This window comes from Lichenostomus cassidix, chromosome 6 (genome assembly GCF_008360975.1).
Source record: "Lichenostomus cassidix isolate B80296 chromosome 6, HeHo_3.0, whole genome shotgun sequence".
In the NCBI taxonomy this organism is placed as follows: Eukaryota; Metazoa; Chordata; class Aves; order Passeriformes; family Meliphagidae; genus Lichenostomus; species Lichenostomus cassidix.
This window is the reverse complement of record NC_139487.1, coordinates 11,127,484-11,146,775: the sequence shown is the minus strand read 5'-3', so window position 1 is coordinate 11,146,775 and position 19,292 is coordinate 11,127,484. Positions and strand designations below refer to the sequence as shown.

General features: G+C 39.4%; 1 protein-coding gene across 1 annotated transcript in view; it reads left to right on the top strand.

The window, feature by feature from the left end:
• Nucleotides 1-19,059, top strand: part of LOC146435181 (cilia- and flagella-associated protein 58-like) — a 25,765-nt gene extending 6,706 nt beyond the window's left edge. Inside the window, exons 4-6 of the mRNA XM_085064515.1 lie at nucleotides 12,014-12,133; nucleotides 13,660-13,793; nucleotides 17,986-19,059. Of these exons, the coding sequence (XP_084920641.1) occupies nucleotides 12,014-12,133; nucleotides 13,660-13,793; nucleotides 17,986-18,106 (375 nt within the window). The 3' untranslated portion in view covers nucleotides 18,107-19,059. The remainder of the gene's footprint in view (nucleotides 1-12,013; nucleotides 12,134-13,659; nucleotides 13,794-17,985) is intronic.
• The last annotated feature ends 233 nt before the right edge of the window (nucleotides 19,060-19,292 follow it).

The window sequence follows — 19,292 nt, the reverse complement described above, 5'->3', positions numbered from 1 at the left end:
TCTCTGTATTTGTTATGTATTTTCCCCCCATTTGTTATATAACATACTTTTTTTTTTAATCTTGTGTAATTTTTTTTCAGCCCAGTTTATAGGAATCAATTCCTTCTGAAAATAATTTTTTCCCTAGTTTGGAAGTTTCATGAGGCATTCTTCTGCTAAGTTCTTCACTGCTTTCACAGTGCTCAAGTAGTTTCCACATAAGACAGAAATGTGTGCTCAAATGCTGAGTAAGAGATTTTCTCATCAGGCAGCCTGCTAGGAAAAAATAAGAGAATACTCTCCTATCCCCTACCTTTATTTTGGTATTCTTAATGCCCAGATGAGTTTTATCTCAGGTATTATCTTTACATCTTCAAAATGCCTGAGATTTATTTTACCCTCTCAAATTTGGCATTTATTTATTTTTGGTGCCCAGTGTAGATTTTACGTGAATTTGAGAGCATAACCAACATGCATGTTACATGTAGGATAGAGAGAGTCCAAGCTGGGGATTTTTTGGCAGAATTGTCTATTTTCATAAAAAAATAACTGCAATTCACTTCAGGAAACTAATGACTGTAGAATCCCTAGAAGTCTCTTTTGACCTGCCCATTATTGTTTCTCTGTCATCTTGTCTTTAGAGAGATTTCTGCAGAGGTAGTTTGGGAGAGTGCTTTGTATGCACTGAAGCTTACAGGTGAACTGCAAAATCCACTGCCAAAATGCAATCCTTTCTTTACTGCTCCTTTATCATTTATATATGAAGTCAGCCTTTTGAAGGGATTTTTCCATCCAAAAATGAAAAGGGAAATTTTCTTTTTAGCTTTTTATAGTGTAGTAGGACTTGGTGCTTTTCTATCTCTGTTTCCTGGAGGATTTGACTTCCTCTGGAAGCACTGGATTAATGCCCTATCTTGCAGCTCAAGCTAGCAGTTCTCTCAGCCCTCAATTAAAGGGGTGAGTATATAGAGCTCTAGGCCTTTTCTATGCTTAAAAGCCCCATTTCTACCAGCAAAAAAGTCACTTTTCTGATTTAGCTTATACCAGCTCTTGAATGGCAGAAGACTTTATTGCTAGTAAAATTGCATCTAATTGCATAGGCAGTAGCTGGCATAGGCATGTCAGCACAAAGGAATTGCACCACTCACTGAGTTGAAATTGGCCAGAGTTGTCAAAAACCACAAGAAAGAGCTCTTCAGGTATGTAAACAACAAACAGAAACAGAAGGAAAAGACTGTCCCACTGTTAGATAGAAATGAAATAGCAATGCTTTGAAAGAGTGAAGTTAAAACAAGGGTGAGTGTAGAGTCTTATAGCTGGGAAATTCAATCCCAGTTCTATCCCAGGAGTGCAGGACAGGCTGGGATCTACCTGGCTGGGGAGCAGCTCTCTGAAAAAGGACCTGGGTGTCCTGTTGGACAACAAGCTCAATATGAGTGAACATTTTGCTGCTGCAGCAAAGAAAGGCAAGAAGGTGATGTGTTACATCAACAAGGGCAACACTAGCAGAGGTTATTCCACTCTACTCAGCACTTGTCAGGCCACATGTGGAATACTGTGTTCAGTTTTGGTCCCTGCTATTTAAAAATATGTGGACAGGCTGGAGTGGATCCAGAAAAATGCCACAAAGATATTCAAAGGATTTGGAAGCTTGCCATAGGAGGAAAATTTGAGACAAGTGGATTTGTGTGGCTTTGAGAAAACAAGGTTGAGGGTAGACCTTATAACCCTGTTCCAGTATTTCAAGGGTGGTTAGAAAGAACATGGAGATTTTCTTTTTACAAGGAATCACATGGAAAGGACAGGGGTAATAGGTACAGGCTACTCCTGTGAAGATTCTGATAGGACACAAGAGGAAACAATGAGAACAATTGGAAGCCATTGGAATAATCTCCCCATGGAAGTGGTGCATTTCCTAATGCTGGACACTTTTGAGATCCATCTGGATGGAATACTGGGCCACCTTGTCTAGATGGTGCTTCTGCTGAGAAAGGCTGGACCTTGAAGTCCCCTTACAACCTTGTATTCTATGATTCAGAGATTTAAAAGGTGTCAATTTCAGACCTAATCCCAAAGCCCTTGCATGAGTGGTCCCGTTGAAGGGACAACAAATTTACTGTTCACTCTCATAAATGTATATTGGTTGCCAATATAAGCAAATGGGAATGAAAGAAAGGTTGGACCATATGATCCTTGAGGTTTCCTTCCAACCTGGAGTTCTGTGATTCTGAGAAAGTTAAACTGCCAAATCTTCTAACCATTGATTAAACTGTGTTCCTGACATGGGGGAAAAAAAAGACAGAAAAATGCTCTCCTGTCCTTTTAAAACTTAAACGTTGCTATGTACCTTAAGGAAATAAGAGAGAGAAAACAGTACCTGGTGGAATGTGGAGTTTGAGTTTATGACTCCAGTTCTTAGTTGGTGACCAGAATTTCAAGGGATTTATATTGAAATATAGAAATGAGAAATACAGTAAGGATTCAGGCCTAACATTTACTTTTTGGCTTTCAGCGGGATATGAATCATAAAGAAAAAGTTTACTTCCCCAGTGCTGTGCAGAATTAGGCTGATGTGTCAAAGGCACACTGTAAGAATTGCCTTGATTTACAGTTAGACTCCGTAGACAAGCTCTGTTCTTACTTCAAATGAAAAAACGTGCCCACATGAACTTTGGCTGTAACCCAGTTCTAACTTGTGATGAATAAAAAAAAAAATCTCATTACCAGCTCAATATTATGATGCCCAACAGTCTGCTGAATTAATGCCATAAAAATAATTTCAGTCCAATACATTAAAACTTATTTGACCTGGAATCTCCAATGCAGTATAAAGTGACATATGGAGGTGCCTAATGCATCAAGTCATCCTTCAAAACTACTCTTACAGGTTCTTTCCTTCTTGTGCCCTTCTTTTGTTTTCCTTTTGTTGTGTTCAAAAGGTTCATTGCTAAACTAGGACTTTGATTAAGTTTTTAGCTTTGACTCTAAGTAGAAATGGTTTGTATTTTAGTTTTGGTTTTAAATTGAAGGAGTGATGTCTTTCAGTGATTCTGTGCCTGGCATAATGATTTTTCCATGCGGTTATAATACCAAGTAGCGTCTTTTGTTCCAACACTGATAACTTTTTTCCCAATTAATTTAATTATTTATTTTTTAAAAAATTGAGCCAGTAGGGTTCTGTGAGTAGGGTGGAACCACTCACACGGAGCCAATTGTAGGATAATTGTGTCAAATCTTGGTGCAGTTTACCAGGGCTCATATGCAATCCTGTGATGGTGTAGTAAGGAATCATATCTCAAAAACATGAAAGATACGAGTCACCTGGGTGAAGGTCTCTTGAGGGTCTACATATATACCTCAAAGTTTGGTGTGAGCTTTAATATTTCAATGGATATCTGACGGATGTTCAGTTCTTGCCCTAGCTCTCCTCAGAAAGGAGTTGATTTCTATTTCTGTATATTTCCAATATACTTCTTGGCACATTAGTTTATTTTAGCCCTTCTAATCTCAGTCCATCTAGAATTAGAAGATGTTCTATGCTATAGAAATATTCAGCATGATAAACTGCTCTTAAAAACACACTGACATTTAGATTCTTTCCCTCCTCCCACACATGTTGCAATTCAAGTGGCAGAGAATAAAGTCTTCCCGGAAAAATAGCCTTTTCTTTTTTTGTATGTTTGCTTAAACAGGGATTTGAGAAAATGGGTAGGAAGTATGCTGATCACTTTAATGTCACCAGGTGAAGATAATTGGCTGCTCTTCAGGGTGAGAAAATAATTTTCCAATAAAAATAGTGCCAATATTTCTGGCACTGAGAAATGGGGAGCAAAACAGACTACCTAGTGATCAAACAAAATACTTTTGGTGACTAGTTTTCTTAGTGGATGAGTTTAATTTTCCTGAATCTTTGTGGAACTACTCTGCCCTCACAAACAATACAAATTTCCCATGATAAATGGTTTTGGACAGAAGCAAGGTGCAAGTTTATTTGAGAAAATAACTTCTGGGGATCTACACCATTTTTAGCTCATCTAGTGATGTTTTGGTCAGAAATATTCAAACGTCATTTACAAAGCTGAGGAAGTTGCAGAAAGAGTAAAAATCCCTTAGGGTGTATAGGTGGCAAATATACATGAATGCTTAATCTGTTTTACAAGTTTTTCAGGATAATTGGTATATTTACTTGAGTTTGAGCTTGAAAGAGAACTCTAGTGGGTCATCAGATATCATCCTTCTATGCCATGCAAGACTGATTTAATTACACAAATACTATCCTTCATAGATAAATATCAAGCATAGTTTTTTGTCCTGCATTCTAATGTATAGACTCCCAGTCCACGAAGTTTAGCATACCTGAGGAGATTGTTGTTTTCCAGTACGTTGTGGCTTATTGTGAGTTTTCTCCCACACTTGTAACCTGCTGCTGTATTCTAGGCCTGGTATTTCTGAAAAACAAGGAGAAAGTGTATTGTCACAAGCACCAGCACGGTAGTCCTGGGGAATTGGGAGACTTGAGTTTTATTCCTGTATGTCTTCAAGGAGTTTTAGTGAACTTTTGCAATTAATCTAGTAATTCTTTGTGTCCTGAACTCTTGTAGAATGAGAAGAGGATCACTGCCCTGGAAAGCAAGACCTCAGCATGTGTACAATAAAGATTTAATAGCATTCAGATACTGAGACAAGGATGCCATATAAGAACCTAAGATACAGCACTGTTGTCTGTAATCTGCATCAGCAAAACAGAAACAGTGATCACCAAAGTGTTTTATTCGAAGGCATTATGTTTGGTTTGAACCCAGAATCCTGAATATGGATACTTTGTGTAATTAGACTGAAAATGCTCTGTAAGATGACCCATTCCTAAAGTTCTTACTCAGTCAGAATTGCCCTTAGCTTCAACATTAGTTTGCTAGAATAAAGCTTGGATAAAAAGTTCAGGAATTGTTCCAGCAAATAACAAATAACTGAAAACAAACTTGTTTACTCCTCATTCCTGTGTTCAGCATGTATCTGGGAAGGAAATAAATCTGCTGTGCACCCCAGGGTAAAGTATATTAATCAACCAGTTATCTTGTTAAGGGAAAATAAATGACTTGCTGTGCTGACTGAATACATTGCAGTGCACAGACTTTGCAGTGCTGTAGCAATCCGATACTGACTGTCAGCCATCCAGAAGCTGCTAGAGAGGCTGAAATACTGGAGGAAGGCAGCAGCAGTGTAGCAATATGTTCACAAGCCCACATTCTATGGGGTGGCCAAGAGCTGGATGTATATCTTTCGTATTCACCCTTTGGCAGGTGTTCTTGCATTAAGACAAGGGGTGTTCTGCTCTTCCCTCAGCAGCAAGATATGGACAATCCACAGGATCCCTTTCAGTGATAGATTATTATCTTGTATGACATTTGCAACAGCAGCAAAACTCCACAAAAAAAAAAAGTCATTCCACAGGGACAGACTAGATTAATTTTTTTCCAGTTCTCTTCATTCTTACTGTGAATGGTGCTGCTGTTGAGGGAACACATGCAGAAAGATGCTGCAGCTAAGGTTGTTTTACAGCTGTTAGAGAAAGACAGGCACAGTCACTGTGGGTGGTTGGGTTTTTTTAGAAGGCTGGATTAAGACTGGATACAGGAGGATACAAGCAGGTGTAGAAAGAATTCCATTTCTCCACTCTTGAGACATTCAGAAATGTGCTGCTGAGTGCACAGGAGCCATGAACCTCAGTAGGGAGAGTCTCTGCCAAGTAGGGTGCATCAGTCAGCCAACTGCTCCACATCTTATAGGCTCAGAGTTCAAGGTTTCCCATGCCTGTCTTTGTAGATACAGCTGTAATCTTAAACAGGGGATGGCACAGTTGGGCACAGCAGTTATCTTTACGTGGACATTAGGATTCACTGTCTTTCCCCTTCCTTTAGTACTGTTCCTGTTTCTTTGAATTTTAAGAAACAGGCAAGGGAAGCTGAAACAGAACTCCTTGAAGAATAGCAGAGGCTCAGCTCTAATTACAGTGAGTCTGAAGGAAGCCATGCATTAAAACATTCATGATTTCAGAATTGCTGTGTGTGTTTCTTAGATGTGCTGTTATTTCTTAATAGGTTCCAAAGTGTAACAGGAGACTAGTCTTTTCTTCCCTGAGGTACTTGACATATGCAGGGGAACTCTGCTGTCCTGTCAAAAAGATGTATGTAGGCTTTACTGCCTTGTTAGACAGATATTGTAGATTTAAGTGGTGGCTTGACTTTGAGACAGCTGTTCAGAGGTAGCAGTTCCAGAACAGCAAAGGACTTGAAGCTAAGTGCTCTCATCTTTCAGGGAAATCTAAAGATCTGAGTCAAGCAGGTGATTAAAGAGACGTAGGTGCCTAAGTTGAAATAGGTATTTCTGGAAGGAGCTCTGCAATCTCTGTGACCCTTCGAGGTCATCTGTCAGATCAGTCTAAAGTGAGAACAGAAGCTGGGTCTACTGGGAATCCTCCTCCCAAGCTGTCACCTACAGGAACAGCTAATTATTATCAACAGAGCTGTAATAATTCTCCTTTGAGCCATCTAAAATTTTAAAAGTCTAAATGGGTATTGAATAGCTGAAATACATGCTGTTACACTGACATTAAAATACAGAGGTTTTAAGTCAAATAGTCTAGATTTGAAGAAGAGAGTTTTTTTTGGTTTTTTTTGCTTGAAAACCTGTATAAACTGTCAAGCTGCAGGCCCTGTGAAAATAGTTGGAATATTTACATCAATCCATGTCATGTCAGGGGTAATTCTCACCTTTGAGGAGCAGCTTTCACATGTATATGTGTATGTGGTTCTGCTCATATGTGTAGAACAGGAGATAATTAATTGATAATCTTCTGCAATATAAAGTAGAAACACTATGATTAAATGATCTACTTTGATTAATGATTTTGTAAACTCTTGTGTAATGTCAATAGTAAAAAGGGAATTCTCACTGTTATTTCAGCGAGACACATCCATGACATTTTCTTTGGATAGATTGTTAACCTTGTGTCTCAGAGTTCAGAAGTTGAAAGGAGAGGAGTATATGTAAATTATTTCTTTGTTCATTGGGAAAAAAACCCTGTTGTCCTACACCCTTGCTAAGAAAGATCTGATAGCAGCAGTTCCTAGCAATAATAATAAAAATAAGTTGCAGTTACACTTCAGGTGGAAATGTTCATACTTTGTTGTTCCCAGAAGATGGTGATACTGCAGCATTCAGCACTTGCTGTTGCAAAAAACAGTCAAGGTGAAAACCTTAGAAGGTGCTCCAAGGTGTTTTTTCCTCTCAAAACATTAAGCTGTTTTGAAAATGTCAGTCAATTTTGTGAGTTTGCTCTGTGCCAAAGGAAACAGATTTGCTCTTGAGAAGCATTATTGTCAACTGGAAGAATAAGTTAGAAGGCAGGTTTGAGTGGTGCAGATTTCACCAAAAATGGGATTATCCCAGCCTTTTCATCAAGTTGCGGTTTTAAGAGGAAAACCCGAAGCATCCAACACAGTGTTACTGTTGCTAGACTGTGAAAGGGTCTTGGTGTCCTGTTTCAAACAGAATTAAGTTACCCAATAAAAAAACCTCACATTGAGCAGTTAAAGAAGTGTCTAGGTGATGCTAAAACCAGGAGCTGTTCTGGGGAGCTGCATCCTTGCAAGTGTGTTTGCTGATAGATGTGGAATAGACAGGAAAGAGCTGGAGCTTTTGGAAAGTGTTTACAGAGAAAGTTTGTACTGCACATTTCTCATAGTGCTGCAGGCAACTTTCTTCTGTTATTATAAAATTTGTGAAGGTCACCATATGCTAATTTCTTTACCTCATAAAACTTTTAAAGATAGATGTTCTGAGCCAACAGCTACTGCTAGGTATACACAACAACAAATAAATGTAGGGCTTATACAGCTAAAATGACTGTGACTAGATGTGTATGTCTGTGTATGTATTTAATCCAGATTTCAATGTGCTGTTTAACACTTATGAAGAGGAATCACAACCCCTAAGGATGTTCTGCTGCTGCATGGCATCATAAACAAAATGTCTCTGGAGTTCAGCACAGCACTGACATTTTGGTTATAGTGCCAATAAACAAGAAACCTCCTGTGGCACATTGACTGACTTGTTATCCCCACCAAAGCCATGAGGAACTGCAGAGCGCCTGCATGGTTACTGTACTGCTTTCTCTGCTTTACTAATTAAAATAAGGGTTTTTAGTGAGGTTAAATGTTTTGGGGGCTGCTGCCATACAGTACATTGCACACTTTTGCACTACATCTTTATCTCGTTTTTTTCTTTAGCTCAATTGCTGGAGACAGGAACTGACATAAATTAAATTTACTCTGATGCAAAGGCTTTTGGATTTTTGTGGGGGTTTTTTTTCAGTAATTCATATGATAGAAAGCTTTTGGTGCACAATAGGATTTTTGTGGGTCTAGTGGAAAAGGCTCTTGGGGTGCTGCTATGCCAGGTAAGTTTGTTGAATTATCTGTTTGGAAAGACAAGCTGATAAAAATGAGAAGCTGGGACTTCAGGGCCTGTTTCTGGTGTGAATACATCTTCATTAAATGTATGGTCATCCATCATCTCTGGTTCAGAATAAAACTCTGGGCTAACTAACAAGATGCGTCATTTCAGGAATTTCCTGGTGTCATGGTGAGGGACAGGATGACACAAAATGGGGTCATATCTTTGAGCTAATACGAGGTGCATTGCTATATCCCAGCCTGGGACTGGTGAATGCTTCCCACTCCTATCAAGGCAGTGAATGCCTTGGTGTCCCTTGGGGAATGTGTCTGATGGTACTGGTGGTCCTTCCTACATGGAAAAGCAAATTGGGCTGTGCTGGTCGGCAGCAATAGCTTCTTCTGAAGTGGGATTTTGCTGGCAAAAGTGATTCTTCTTGCTATAGATGGAACCAACTTATGATCACCTAATCCTGGAGAATCAATTGAAATTTGCCAAATGTAGCCAGTCTTCTGCAGAAGAAAATTATTTTTTCTCAATTTGCTGCAGAGCAAGCAGGTCAGGAAAACTACAGAATATGGCTGAGACAGCACCTAGCTAAATATAGGGGAAAGCACCACTTAGTTCCCCACCCTCCACCTCCAAATTAATGGGTGAGAGACTTAGGGATGAAGAAAATTATTGTCATGGCTGAGCCTGCAGACAGATCTGTGAGCTCCTTGAAGATCCCCTGGGAAACAAATCTAAGACAGGAAGGGATGTTCTAAAAATAATATGCAGTTTTATTTACACAATTTTTACAGCAGGTATTCACAGAGGTACTGAAATTCTCTTCGGAATGCCTGAAATTTAACTGTAATCCTCAGCCTGAGTGTCCCAGCGTGCCCTACATACACAAAATCAATGCGCCATCATCTCTCCACCATCATCTTGGCTTAGTTTTTGTCATAAACCAGGGAAGCTTGTTGATGTTATGGGCTCAGTCCTACAGTCAAACATCTGCTGAATTTGATGGGAATTTCGCTCTGGAAGGATCCTGTAAAAAGCTTTGTTACTGGCCTAGACCTGACCTGAACGCAGTAAAGGCTAAACTGCCTGGATTTTGAGAGATCTGATGGATCTTCCTTCACCTCAAGAAATGTTGTGCCACAGTATGTTTGTTACCCCAAGTTCCTTGATCTCAGAACTGTGGCAAGATGTGTGTTGTGATGGCAGCCTGGTGTGAGGATGGAGGGAAATGCCAGGGGAGGCAGTCTGGGACAAGCCAAAGAAACCCAATCATATTGGATTGATGTAATCTATTACAGAAAAGAAAGTTTTTCTTTAGGAATTTGTGCCGATATTTTTTTCTTGGTCATTCCTGATTTCTTATGTGTAGAGATGGAAGTACCTGCACATGCACCTTCTGACTCACGTAGATTTACTCTTGTGGCTGCTGGGGTGTTTTTTGTGGTTTTTTTTTTTTTTTTTTTTTAAATCCTGGGGTAAAAGTTCAGGAATTACAGAAATGCCAACCTGTGAATACAAGCTTCTGCTGAGGAGGAAAGAAGCCTCCAGGGTTTTCTTCTAACGTTTTGCTGGCATATGGTGCTTCTAACCCAGTGACAAATTAATTGACTAGATGTAAAAGAGATGGACAGTGCTTAGCAAAGAAGGACAGGATATGTATTATAAGACATCTGGTTCTGCCTCTGTTGGATTATGGATACAATATACAGTGGACAGCTAATGAGTCTCTGTTGCATAAGATAGATTCTCCTTATAATAGAATTGCATGCTTGGTCTCTAAATGAGGTTATTATATGCACCATTGCACAATGTTTGAAGAGCTTGGTTGGCCATTGTAGAGGGTAGGGAGAGGGAAAAAAAAGGGAAAACAATTGCACTTAAGACCTTCAATCCATCAATAGCCCCATATTTATCCAAATGACCATTATACTATTTCAGAATACAAATCTATGATACATTCAGGGTTGAAATGTTAATGCTGACTGGTCAGATTTTGACAAGGTGGATTTTTCTTTTGCTGTTGTTTTTACCTTGCAGTAAAATCTTGCTTCCTCAGAGAGAAAAGCTTGTAGTGAAAACACCATGTAGCGGCATAATAACTCTCTACTCAGAATGAATTATCAATTTAGTTTTTGCCACTATGCGAACATCAGTCTGAGCCTCAGGAGGTTTTGATTTTTCCAGAGATGAACTGTGAACAATTTCATTTATAAGGAGCTCTTTCCCAGTAATCTGCAGAGTCTAAGGACAATGCTTGCAAAAATAATGCATGGTTTCAAGTGATTCCATTTTGGAGTCCCAACTTGTGACCATTGTAATGCATAGTTTTCAGAAAATGATGAGATCTAAAAACTCCAGACTCCTTGTACTCTTGAAGACTGGACACCTAAAATTTTGCATCTTCAAAATAGCAAACCTCTTCTGAAAATCCTGGCTCAACCACTGAGCAAGACCAAATGTGGCAATTCTAGATGACGTGATGGCACCATTTCCCATATCAACAGAAGAATTCTGTGGTAAGAGTTGTGGACAGAGCTTATGAAAAAGAAAGCTAAAAGGGATTTTGTCAAATCCTGTATAAATAATCATCTATCCTACCTCCTTCTTGCCACTTTTGTCTTCCTCAGTTAAATCTTCTGTCTGCTAGTCTCCTTTTTAATTTCAGTTTTCCACGTACCAGTAAAGGATGTGATCTTACTAGATAATATTATTAATTGATTGTAGTATTTTCAGGGTAGATACTGAAACCATTGTAATGTGCAAAACTATGACGGTGGCTTTTTTCAGAGCTTTATTCCTCAGACTAAAAACTCTCAGACTAAAAACACCCTCAGAACACAACTGAAAGCAGCATTTCAGTACAGAAAGCTGTAAGTGGGTCCATGGTATGGTTTCTTTTCAGGCGTGGCAATATCCAACTCCCACAAGTATTACTGTTCCAACACAAAGGAAGAGGAGACACATGACAAAGAAAAATTACTTGGTAATTGTGCTAGTCATAATTGTTGCTGTTTATAATTCCTCTCCCTTTCCCAGAGCCCCTGTGGTTAAACTGAAAGGTTGTATATATATAAATCTCTCTGTGCGTGTGTACATGCGCTTTGCAGGATTTTCTTTGGAAGGAGTTACTCTTTTGTACAGTCCTTTGCTGACATTTCTATAGCCAGCTCACATCCTGTAGGGTGAAGCTATGATCCTTAATGTAAGGCAGTGTGACTCATAAGAAGAAAGATTGCAATAAGCACAGTTTCTAGTGATTAATTTCCCAGTGCTGGATACTCTTCCAGTGACTCCTGAGGTAGAGTGTGCTCACTGGTGATGATGTTTAAGAGCATTTCATTTGTGGTTTGAAGTAGCTGGATGTTTCTCTTAATGAGCTCTCCCATTGCTATCACAACAACTTTAAATACCTTATGGCTAGTGAGGAAAGCCTGATACACAGGCAGATTTGTTTCTCCAAATACCTTCCTGACTGAGTTGCAATTTTCAGTGAAGTTGATTTCCTCACAGGCTGTGCTGCTGCCATAGTAGTTTAATAAGAGATCTTCATCTTGTCTGTCTTTTTTCTTAGGAAAAGGAGAAGCTGTATGTGGAACTGAGGCATGTCTTGGCCCGGCAGCCTGGGCCTGAAGCCACGGAGCAGTTGCAGCAGCACAGGAGCATTCTCCGGGAGAAGATGAAGCAGATCAAAGTAAGAGGTGCCCACTGTCCCTGGGGAAGGAGCTGCCAGCCTGGCAGAGGGGCTGCACTGTGGGCCCTGGGCACTGTGGCTGCAGGGAGATCTTCAGTGAGCACTGTGCCTGCCCTAGTATGTTAGACCAGGAAAACAAGGTTAACACTGCATCTCCTCAAGGGACAACCAAGAGCAGCAAATGAACTTTTTTTTGCACATTATGCTACTTCATTTCATTAAAATAGAGGAAAAGTCTTTTGAGTGTGCAGCACAGTGCTGTAAATATGTTTTTTGCCTAGCATTCTGGGAATCTGCCAGCTTTTCATTCCACTTATTCTCTTTCCCTTTATCTTAAACTGTTAATTTCTTTTAGAAGCAAATCAAAGCCATTTTATTTTCTTTTTAAGAAACTAGTGGGAATATATTCCGAATCCAGTCTTAAATTGCTGTTATTTCTCTTGCAATGTGTACATGTATATTTAGATTTGCAGATTTTTTGGAGATGACAGGAGGAACCTGTTCTAACCCCTTGTCAGTAGAAGGGAGGAGTTCCTGCTTCCAAAAGAATCTTGTAGAAAATTTTAAAAGCATAGAATTAAAAAGCAATTCTTTGATAGAATTCTATTATATTCTATGAATAAGCTGATCTTCTCTTATTCTTGCCTGCATGAGAGATCAGTCTCCCCAGGAGTTCATCTACTTCTACAGCTACTCTCTCTGTTGAAGTCATCATCTCCTGTTCACTGCATCATAATCACGTCTATACTAACCATGAGCAAAAAAATGCAGGAGCAGATGGGCCCTTAGGAAACAAAGAGGCTGTTATGCAAATCTTAGCTTTCCATGGAGAAGAAAAACAAGGTAGAAAATGTAAAATAGAAGCCAAAGTTTAGCTAAACTGAATGTGATTTGAAGTTTTCCATATAGTCCTTATTTGTCCTTAATGCAGTCAATTGCTGCTTTGTATTTCAGGCACAGTATGCTGTAGCATGATGGTGTGCATGCCATTTTGGGGTGCCAGGTCAAGCTATTATTGTTTTGAAAGAAAGAAAGAAAACACACTATGCATGCTCCTCCTTTTTTTAAATTTTACTGATTCTCATGAAAGTGGTTTTGTATTGACATTTGCAGTGCCTGGTACTACTTTGCCTGTGCGGATTGAATTATTCCACTTAGCAGTGGATCCCTGTGACCCATTATTATCAAATAATTCCCTGATTTATTAAGACCTTAATTTTGGGGTTTTACCCATCTTTATGTCCCAGAAGTTAAGAGCTAATGTATGTCTTAATGCCATTCCCATAAAGCTTGGAGCATATTTTACATGTTGTTTTATGGTTAAATGGCATAATCTTTATTTTGTTAGTTGTTTTTAGGTGAACAGAGGTGAGATCAAATGAAACATCATGATGGAAAAAGAGTTGTGGTAGAACAGGATCATGTCTTACATCATCAAATGTAAAAGGAGAAAGTGCTTGTAGAAGTACTCACTTATGTGTAAGTGAAGCAACATCTGTTTCTGCTGTTTCTGTTCTATTTATTAGGCTTTGTCCTCGGAACTGAATATGTGTGAAACACAAAGCAAGGAATACAAACATGAAATTGAAAGACTTAACAATGAGCTTCTGGAAGTGAAAAAGAAATATCTGGCTCAGAAACGCAAGGAGCAGCAGAACAAGTATGAAAAATAACAGTTTTCTCTATACAACTTTCTGCATAAACTAGATTTTTTTTTAGACCCCACTTTACCCTTTTGATCAGAATGTGGCCAAATTTGACTGAGGTGCTACAGTATTGTTGCCTAATTTTCTTACATGTTATCCTTCATGTTACTTCAGTCTGGTCTGGATTTACCATGATCTATGGCCAGGGCAAGAACATCCATTAGAGATGTTGCTGAACATGTTCTGCAGTCCAGTTAAATTATTCATACCAATGAGATGGTGCCCAGAGAACACAGATTAGTGTCTGGTCTCTGACATCAAAGCAAAGAATTATAGAACAGTTTGGGTTGGAAGGGACCTTTAAAGGCCATCTAGTCCAATCCCCTTGCAAGAAGCAGGGACATCTTCAATCTGATGAGGTTGCTCAGAGCCCCATCCAACCTGACGCTGAATGTGTCCAGGAATGGGGTATCTACCACCTCTCGGGTCAACTTGGGCCGGTGTTTCACCACCCTCATAACAGAAAATTGCCTCCTGATATCTAGTCTAAATATACCCTCCTTTAGTATAAAACCCTAATCCCTGTCCAATTGCAACAGGCTTTCTGGGCTGTGAGTGCCCATGGCTGGCTCATGTCCAGCCTCTCACCCACCAGCACCCCCAAATCCTTCTGGGCAGAGCTGCTCCCCATCTGTTCATCCCCCAGCCTGGACTGATGCCAGGGAGTGTCCTGGCTCAGGTGCAGCACCTGGCACTTGGTCCTGTGGAACTTCATGACATTCCCATGGGCCCACTTCTTGAGCTTATCCAGGTCCCTCTGGATAGCATCCCATCCCTCAGGTGAGTCAACTGCCCCATTCAGCTTGTTGTCATCTGAAAACCTGCTGACGGTGGAATTTACTTTTAAAGAGGAATTTCTTAGATCTCTGCAGTCAGATGATATGATCTGTTACCAAGTTTTTCTGTATGCCCAGAAAGCCTTTTGTCTTTCTATTCATTTCCCTCCTCAGCCTGTGCCTTCCTTACTAAAGCCAACAGTTCTCTACAGTTGTTGAATATAATTCAAAGTTGCCTCTATCATTTCTTCCTTAATCCTGTTTCAGACAGCAAACGATTTGATGACTAAATTAGCAAAATAATCAGTGATAAACAGTGACTTTTGTCCATCTGCAGATTACATAATGTTACCTTAATGTTTGGAATTAGCAACAATTGTGCAGTGCTAATGGCCTTTCTGGAGCTTTAGGATCAATATGTGAGGCCACCATAATGCCTGATAATCCATTTCCAGCAGCTAAATGTCTCCTTCACAGCAGATTTGATGTTTCCATTTTGGACTCTGGCATCATGTCGCTTTTTGCTCATCAGATGAGGAGAAATTCACCCACATTTTGTTATATCTCACCTAGAATTAATTCCTGTCATAGAAACTCCACTTGTTAAGAACATAATTGCTTTAAAGTAAAACAAAAAATACTGTGTGATTTGATGGTGTCTGAACTGGGGCATGTTATACAGTGAAAGGAGTTTCATACTGCAAGTCATTTAGTGTTGGATACACTGTTTATAGGTTCAGGATAGATATCTGCCACTGGGGCAGCTTGTCAAGTTGCTCTTTTGGGCAAGCATGTCTGTAGCCTGATGAGCACTGGTGTCTTTGTGACATCTGTGTTTTGGAAGTGCATTCAGATGCTTCTGCAGGATGGTATAACCTCATTGCCCCCAGCACAGGCTCAGAAGGCACCAGCACAGTGCTGCCCCCAGCTTGCACTTCTCTTGTCTTGTGGCAGCTGAGAGGTGCTGCTGGGCTTTGCTCTCCTCTGCCCCTCACTGCTTTGTACTCCAGTCAAGCCTGTTGGACTGCATCCTGCTTGGAAGGACACACAGGCATAACTGGGCACATCAGTCCTGGATAACTGTAACTTCTGCAGTCTCTAGGCTGTGCTTTGTGTCGGCAAAGGCAATAACCTTGTGCAGCCCTGCTTCTCCAACCTGCCAATTGTGCAAGACACATTGCTGGCTTTCTGCAATAGAAAGAACATGTTGTGCAGTCAGGTTCTTCCCCAAGGAGTCCTCTTCCCTGACATATAGCCATTCCACACCATTCCTGCCTCAGGCAGGGCTGGGCAGGCAGTGTCTGCTGAGTAGATGCTGGCCAAAAAGCCAGCGCCTTCTGATTCATACAATCTCAGATTTCTCTAAATCCCAGCTGTCAGAAAACCACTGACTTGATCTCTGTCTTGCTGGCTAATGTTAACATCATGTCTGAAATGAATGTAGCTGGTTTTGCTAATAAAAAGAGGATCCTGTCAGAACAATAGCGTTAACAACGTTATTGACTACTCTGGTATGAAAGAGAATTAATAGTCTCAGATAACCTTACACAAAGTTATCATCTAAAGCTTTTATTGATTTTCACGAGATAGCTTTGAGTTGTGATTTAACATCTTGGAACTGAACAAATGCAGCTTTGCATGTGATGCTGAAGGAATATGAGTGACAGCAGGAATTTAGCTTTGTTTTGTGTTCAAAAGAAAAATTCAATGTTTAAGATTTTGGTTGTGAATTTGAAATCCTCTTTTTCAGCTCTCTGATTCTGAAGTTGCCTTTCCCAGTTGTCTTAGCCATTCTTTTTCTATCTCTTCCTATTTTTAACTTCAGCTTCTTGAACTCTTTCTGCATCACTATTTTCCTAGTTGTTTCTAGCACCAGGATTCCATTTTGATCTTGATAAGGATTTGTGAGAAAATATGAAACTTAAATCCACACCAGAGACCTAATCCAGCAGTCCTATATATGTAAATAACTGCACTGAGGGATGTCAGTAGTAACTGAGAGCTTTTGCACGTGGCTGGTTGCACATTAATTCTGCATAATGTATTATAGTATTCAGTTGCATAGAATTTTCCATACTGATGAGCACATCTGTTGGTTGTCTCCATGGGAGCATGAGGAAAGAATGAGCATGGATTCTGGATCATTTTCTCTCCCCAAACTTGGAAGCCCAATAGTGAGATAGGATGAGCCATCTAAATACAGAATGTTAGTTTTCAGTGCTGTCAACTAGCATATCCATTAGTGCTACATTGATACAATTAAAACTAGTTATAAATGGTTTTCATTGTTAAGTTCATCTGTGCCGTCTTTTGTCTATTCCCCTACTTCTGTATGGTCAAATTTGGAAAAGGATGCATAACTAGACATCCTACAGTTTCTCTGAAGTTCCTCCTATCCTGACAGTTCTTGAGGGATAAATAGAAAAGTAATAATTCCAGGAAGTGTTTCCTTTTCCCTTACTGGGGACTGAACAAAGATACCCATGTGACAAGGCTAGATTGTGTGAAAGCGTGGTTGCACTCACATTTGTGTCTCAATCTCAATGACTGTGAAATAAAATAATAGTACTGACCTTCTTTGTAAAGCCTTGAGACTTCTGCTGTTATGATAAACTAGAACTTCACAAAGATCCACTTGGTTAATCTTAAATATCTCAGGAGCTCTCTCTGGAGCATCCAGGTATATCATGGTGAGTTTGGAATATTTCCCTTTATCTTTGTAGTGCTGTGCCTACCTCCCCAACCTTGTGAGAGTGGAACCAGCCAACCCTTGTTCACTCCTCTTAAAGCCATCAAATTCAAGACCTCCTGGATTCTCAGATGGAGCAACTCCATGGGGCTGTCAGTGCACCTACAGCACACTGTTTGTTTTCTGCAAATGTCACAGACAGGGCAATTATAACTGGAACTTTGTTAAAATGTGAAGACAGATAACACTATATTTTCATTAAAATTCAACAAAGGAAAAAAACCTCCCCATTGTGCCTTTGATGAATGTAGCTGTTTGTTTGAAAACAGGCATATTCCAGCTAGAACTGGGTGGTGATTAGAGATCTGAAGTCATGGAGCTCATGTACATACTTGCTCTAATGAGGTTCTCTGACCATTTTGGGGAGTAGCACAATGAAAGCTCATTTATTTCTAATTTTTAATAATTCCAAAACCTATCAGTAGCGTTGTAATTAGTTCGAAACAGACACCTAGTCTTGGAGGTTTAGACTAACAGGCTTTAATCAACATTTTTTTAATGATCTCTTGATACATGATTGCATCAAAGAAACTCTGGAGGACACAGATTCCTTTCGTTTGTAAACATCTCTGGGATACAGAATGAAATATGAATTTTCTGTTTATTTGTTTTCATTTAAAGGGAGAAGCAGCGATCCAGCATCTATACAAGGACGAAATTACCACCCCTCAAGCCTGATGCACCCCGCTTCATGACAGGGGGCTTTCCTTTGAGCAGGCCCTTTCACAAAATTGCAGTCTAGGAGCACACTCATCCAGTTGCATTCCCATTCCCAGTTTCTTGTTTGAAAAACTGTAATTTTAAGAGAGATTCAGAATCTGCTGAAATCACTGTATCACCTTTAGGAAAATTTTATATATTGTAAATAATAAAATGCATTATTACATTTTATATTGCATTTATATTTTGTACATTTTATATTGGAATTAATGTAGTAATTTTTACAAACTGCATACCAAATCAGCTCATTTGATGCCAGCAGAAGCCTGCACAGATGTAAATGGTTAGTGGAGATATTTCTTCTTCAATATTGTGTCTCTATTTAGCACTGTAACACAAAATGCCTTAATATGTAGTTATTTCTCTTTTATCTACCTCAGTTGTAAGCACTCACTCCATTTATCTTCTGACTCAAAGCACCTGAAAGAAATGAGCATACAGAAAAGAAGAAAAATTAATAGGCTGATGTTTCAAGCCCTGCTGAGCAAATGCAAAATTAACAAGTCTTTCCTTAGATGTACATATGTAGCAGTTCTCTGTGTAGGTAGTCTATAATAGGGTTTATGCAGTGTTTGCTACAGTTGTTAGTAAGATCAAGGAAGTTTGTGACCACAATGTACATTATTAAGAGCCCGATTGTGTTTACTCTGGTCGATACAAAGTGACATAATTATGTCTCTTCAACTGGGGGGACTGTGCACACTGAGTGGGACATGCTGTTCTCCCACACAAATCCTTCCGAGCGATTAAAACTTGGACTCAAAACATGGCAAACTTTATGCTTTAATTTCTAGACACTTGGGCATTTTTATAACTTTCAGAAATTGTTTTTGTAATACAGCAGGAGCCCTCCAACCTTTTCAGCCAAAAGAGATTTAATTACCATTCATTAACAAGTGAAATAACAAAGTCACGGCATGAGGTGCTGAAGTATAGAAAACTTTCAAGCTGTAAAATAAAATGTTTTGAAACCGATTTGAACGTGGAAGTTTTTTTCCCTGCCTGGGGGATAAAAATACTTGTCCAAAGAGATATGCTGATAAATATTTCACATCCAGAAAAAAAAGAAAAAACCCAAAAAACCTTCTGCAAAGATTTTGTTCTTTCCTTTGGTAGAATACATAATTAAATATTAAAGCTACTGTGGGAAACTTTAATGGAAGTGTTTAATTCAAAGGAATCAAGTTAAATACGACAGGGATCTACTT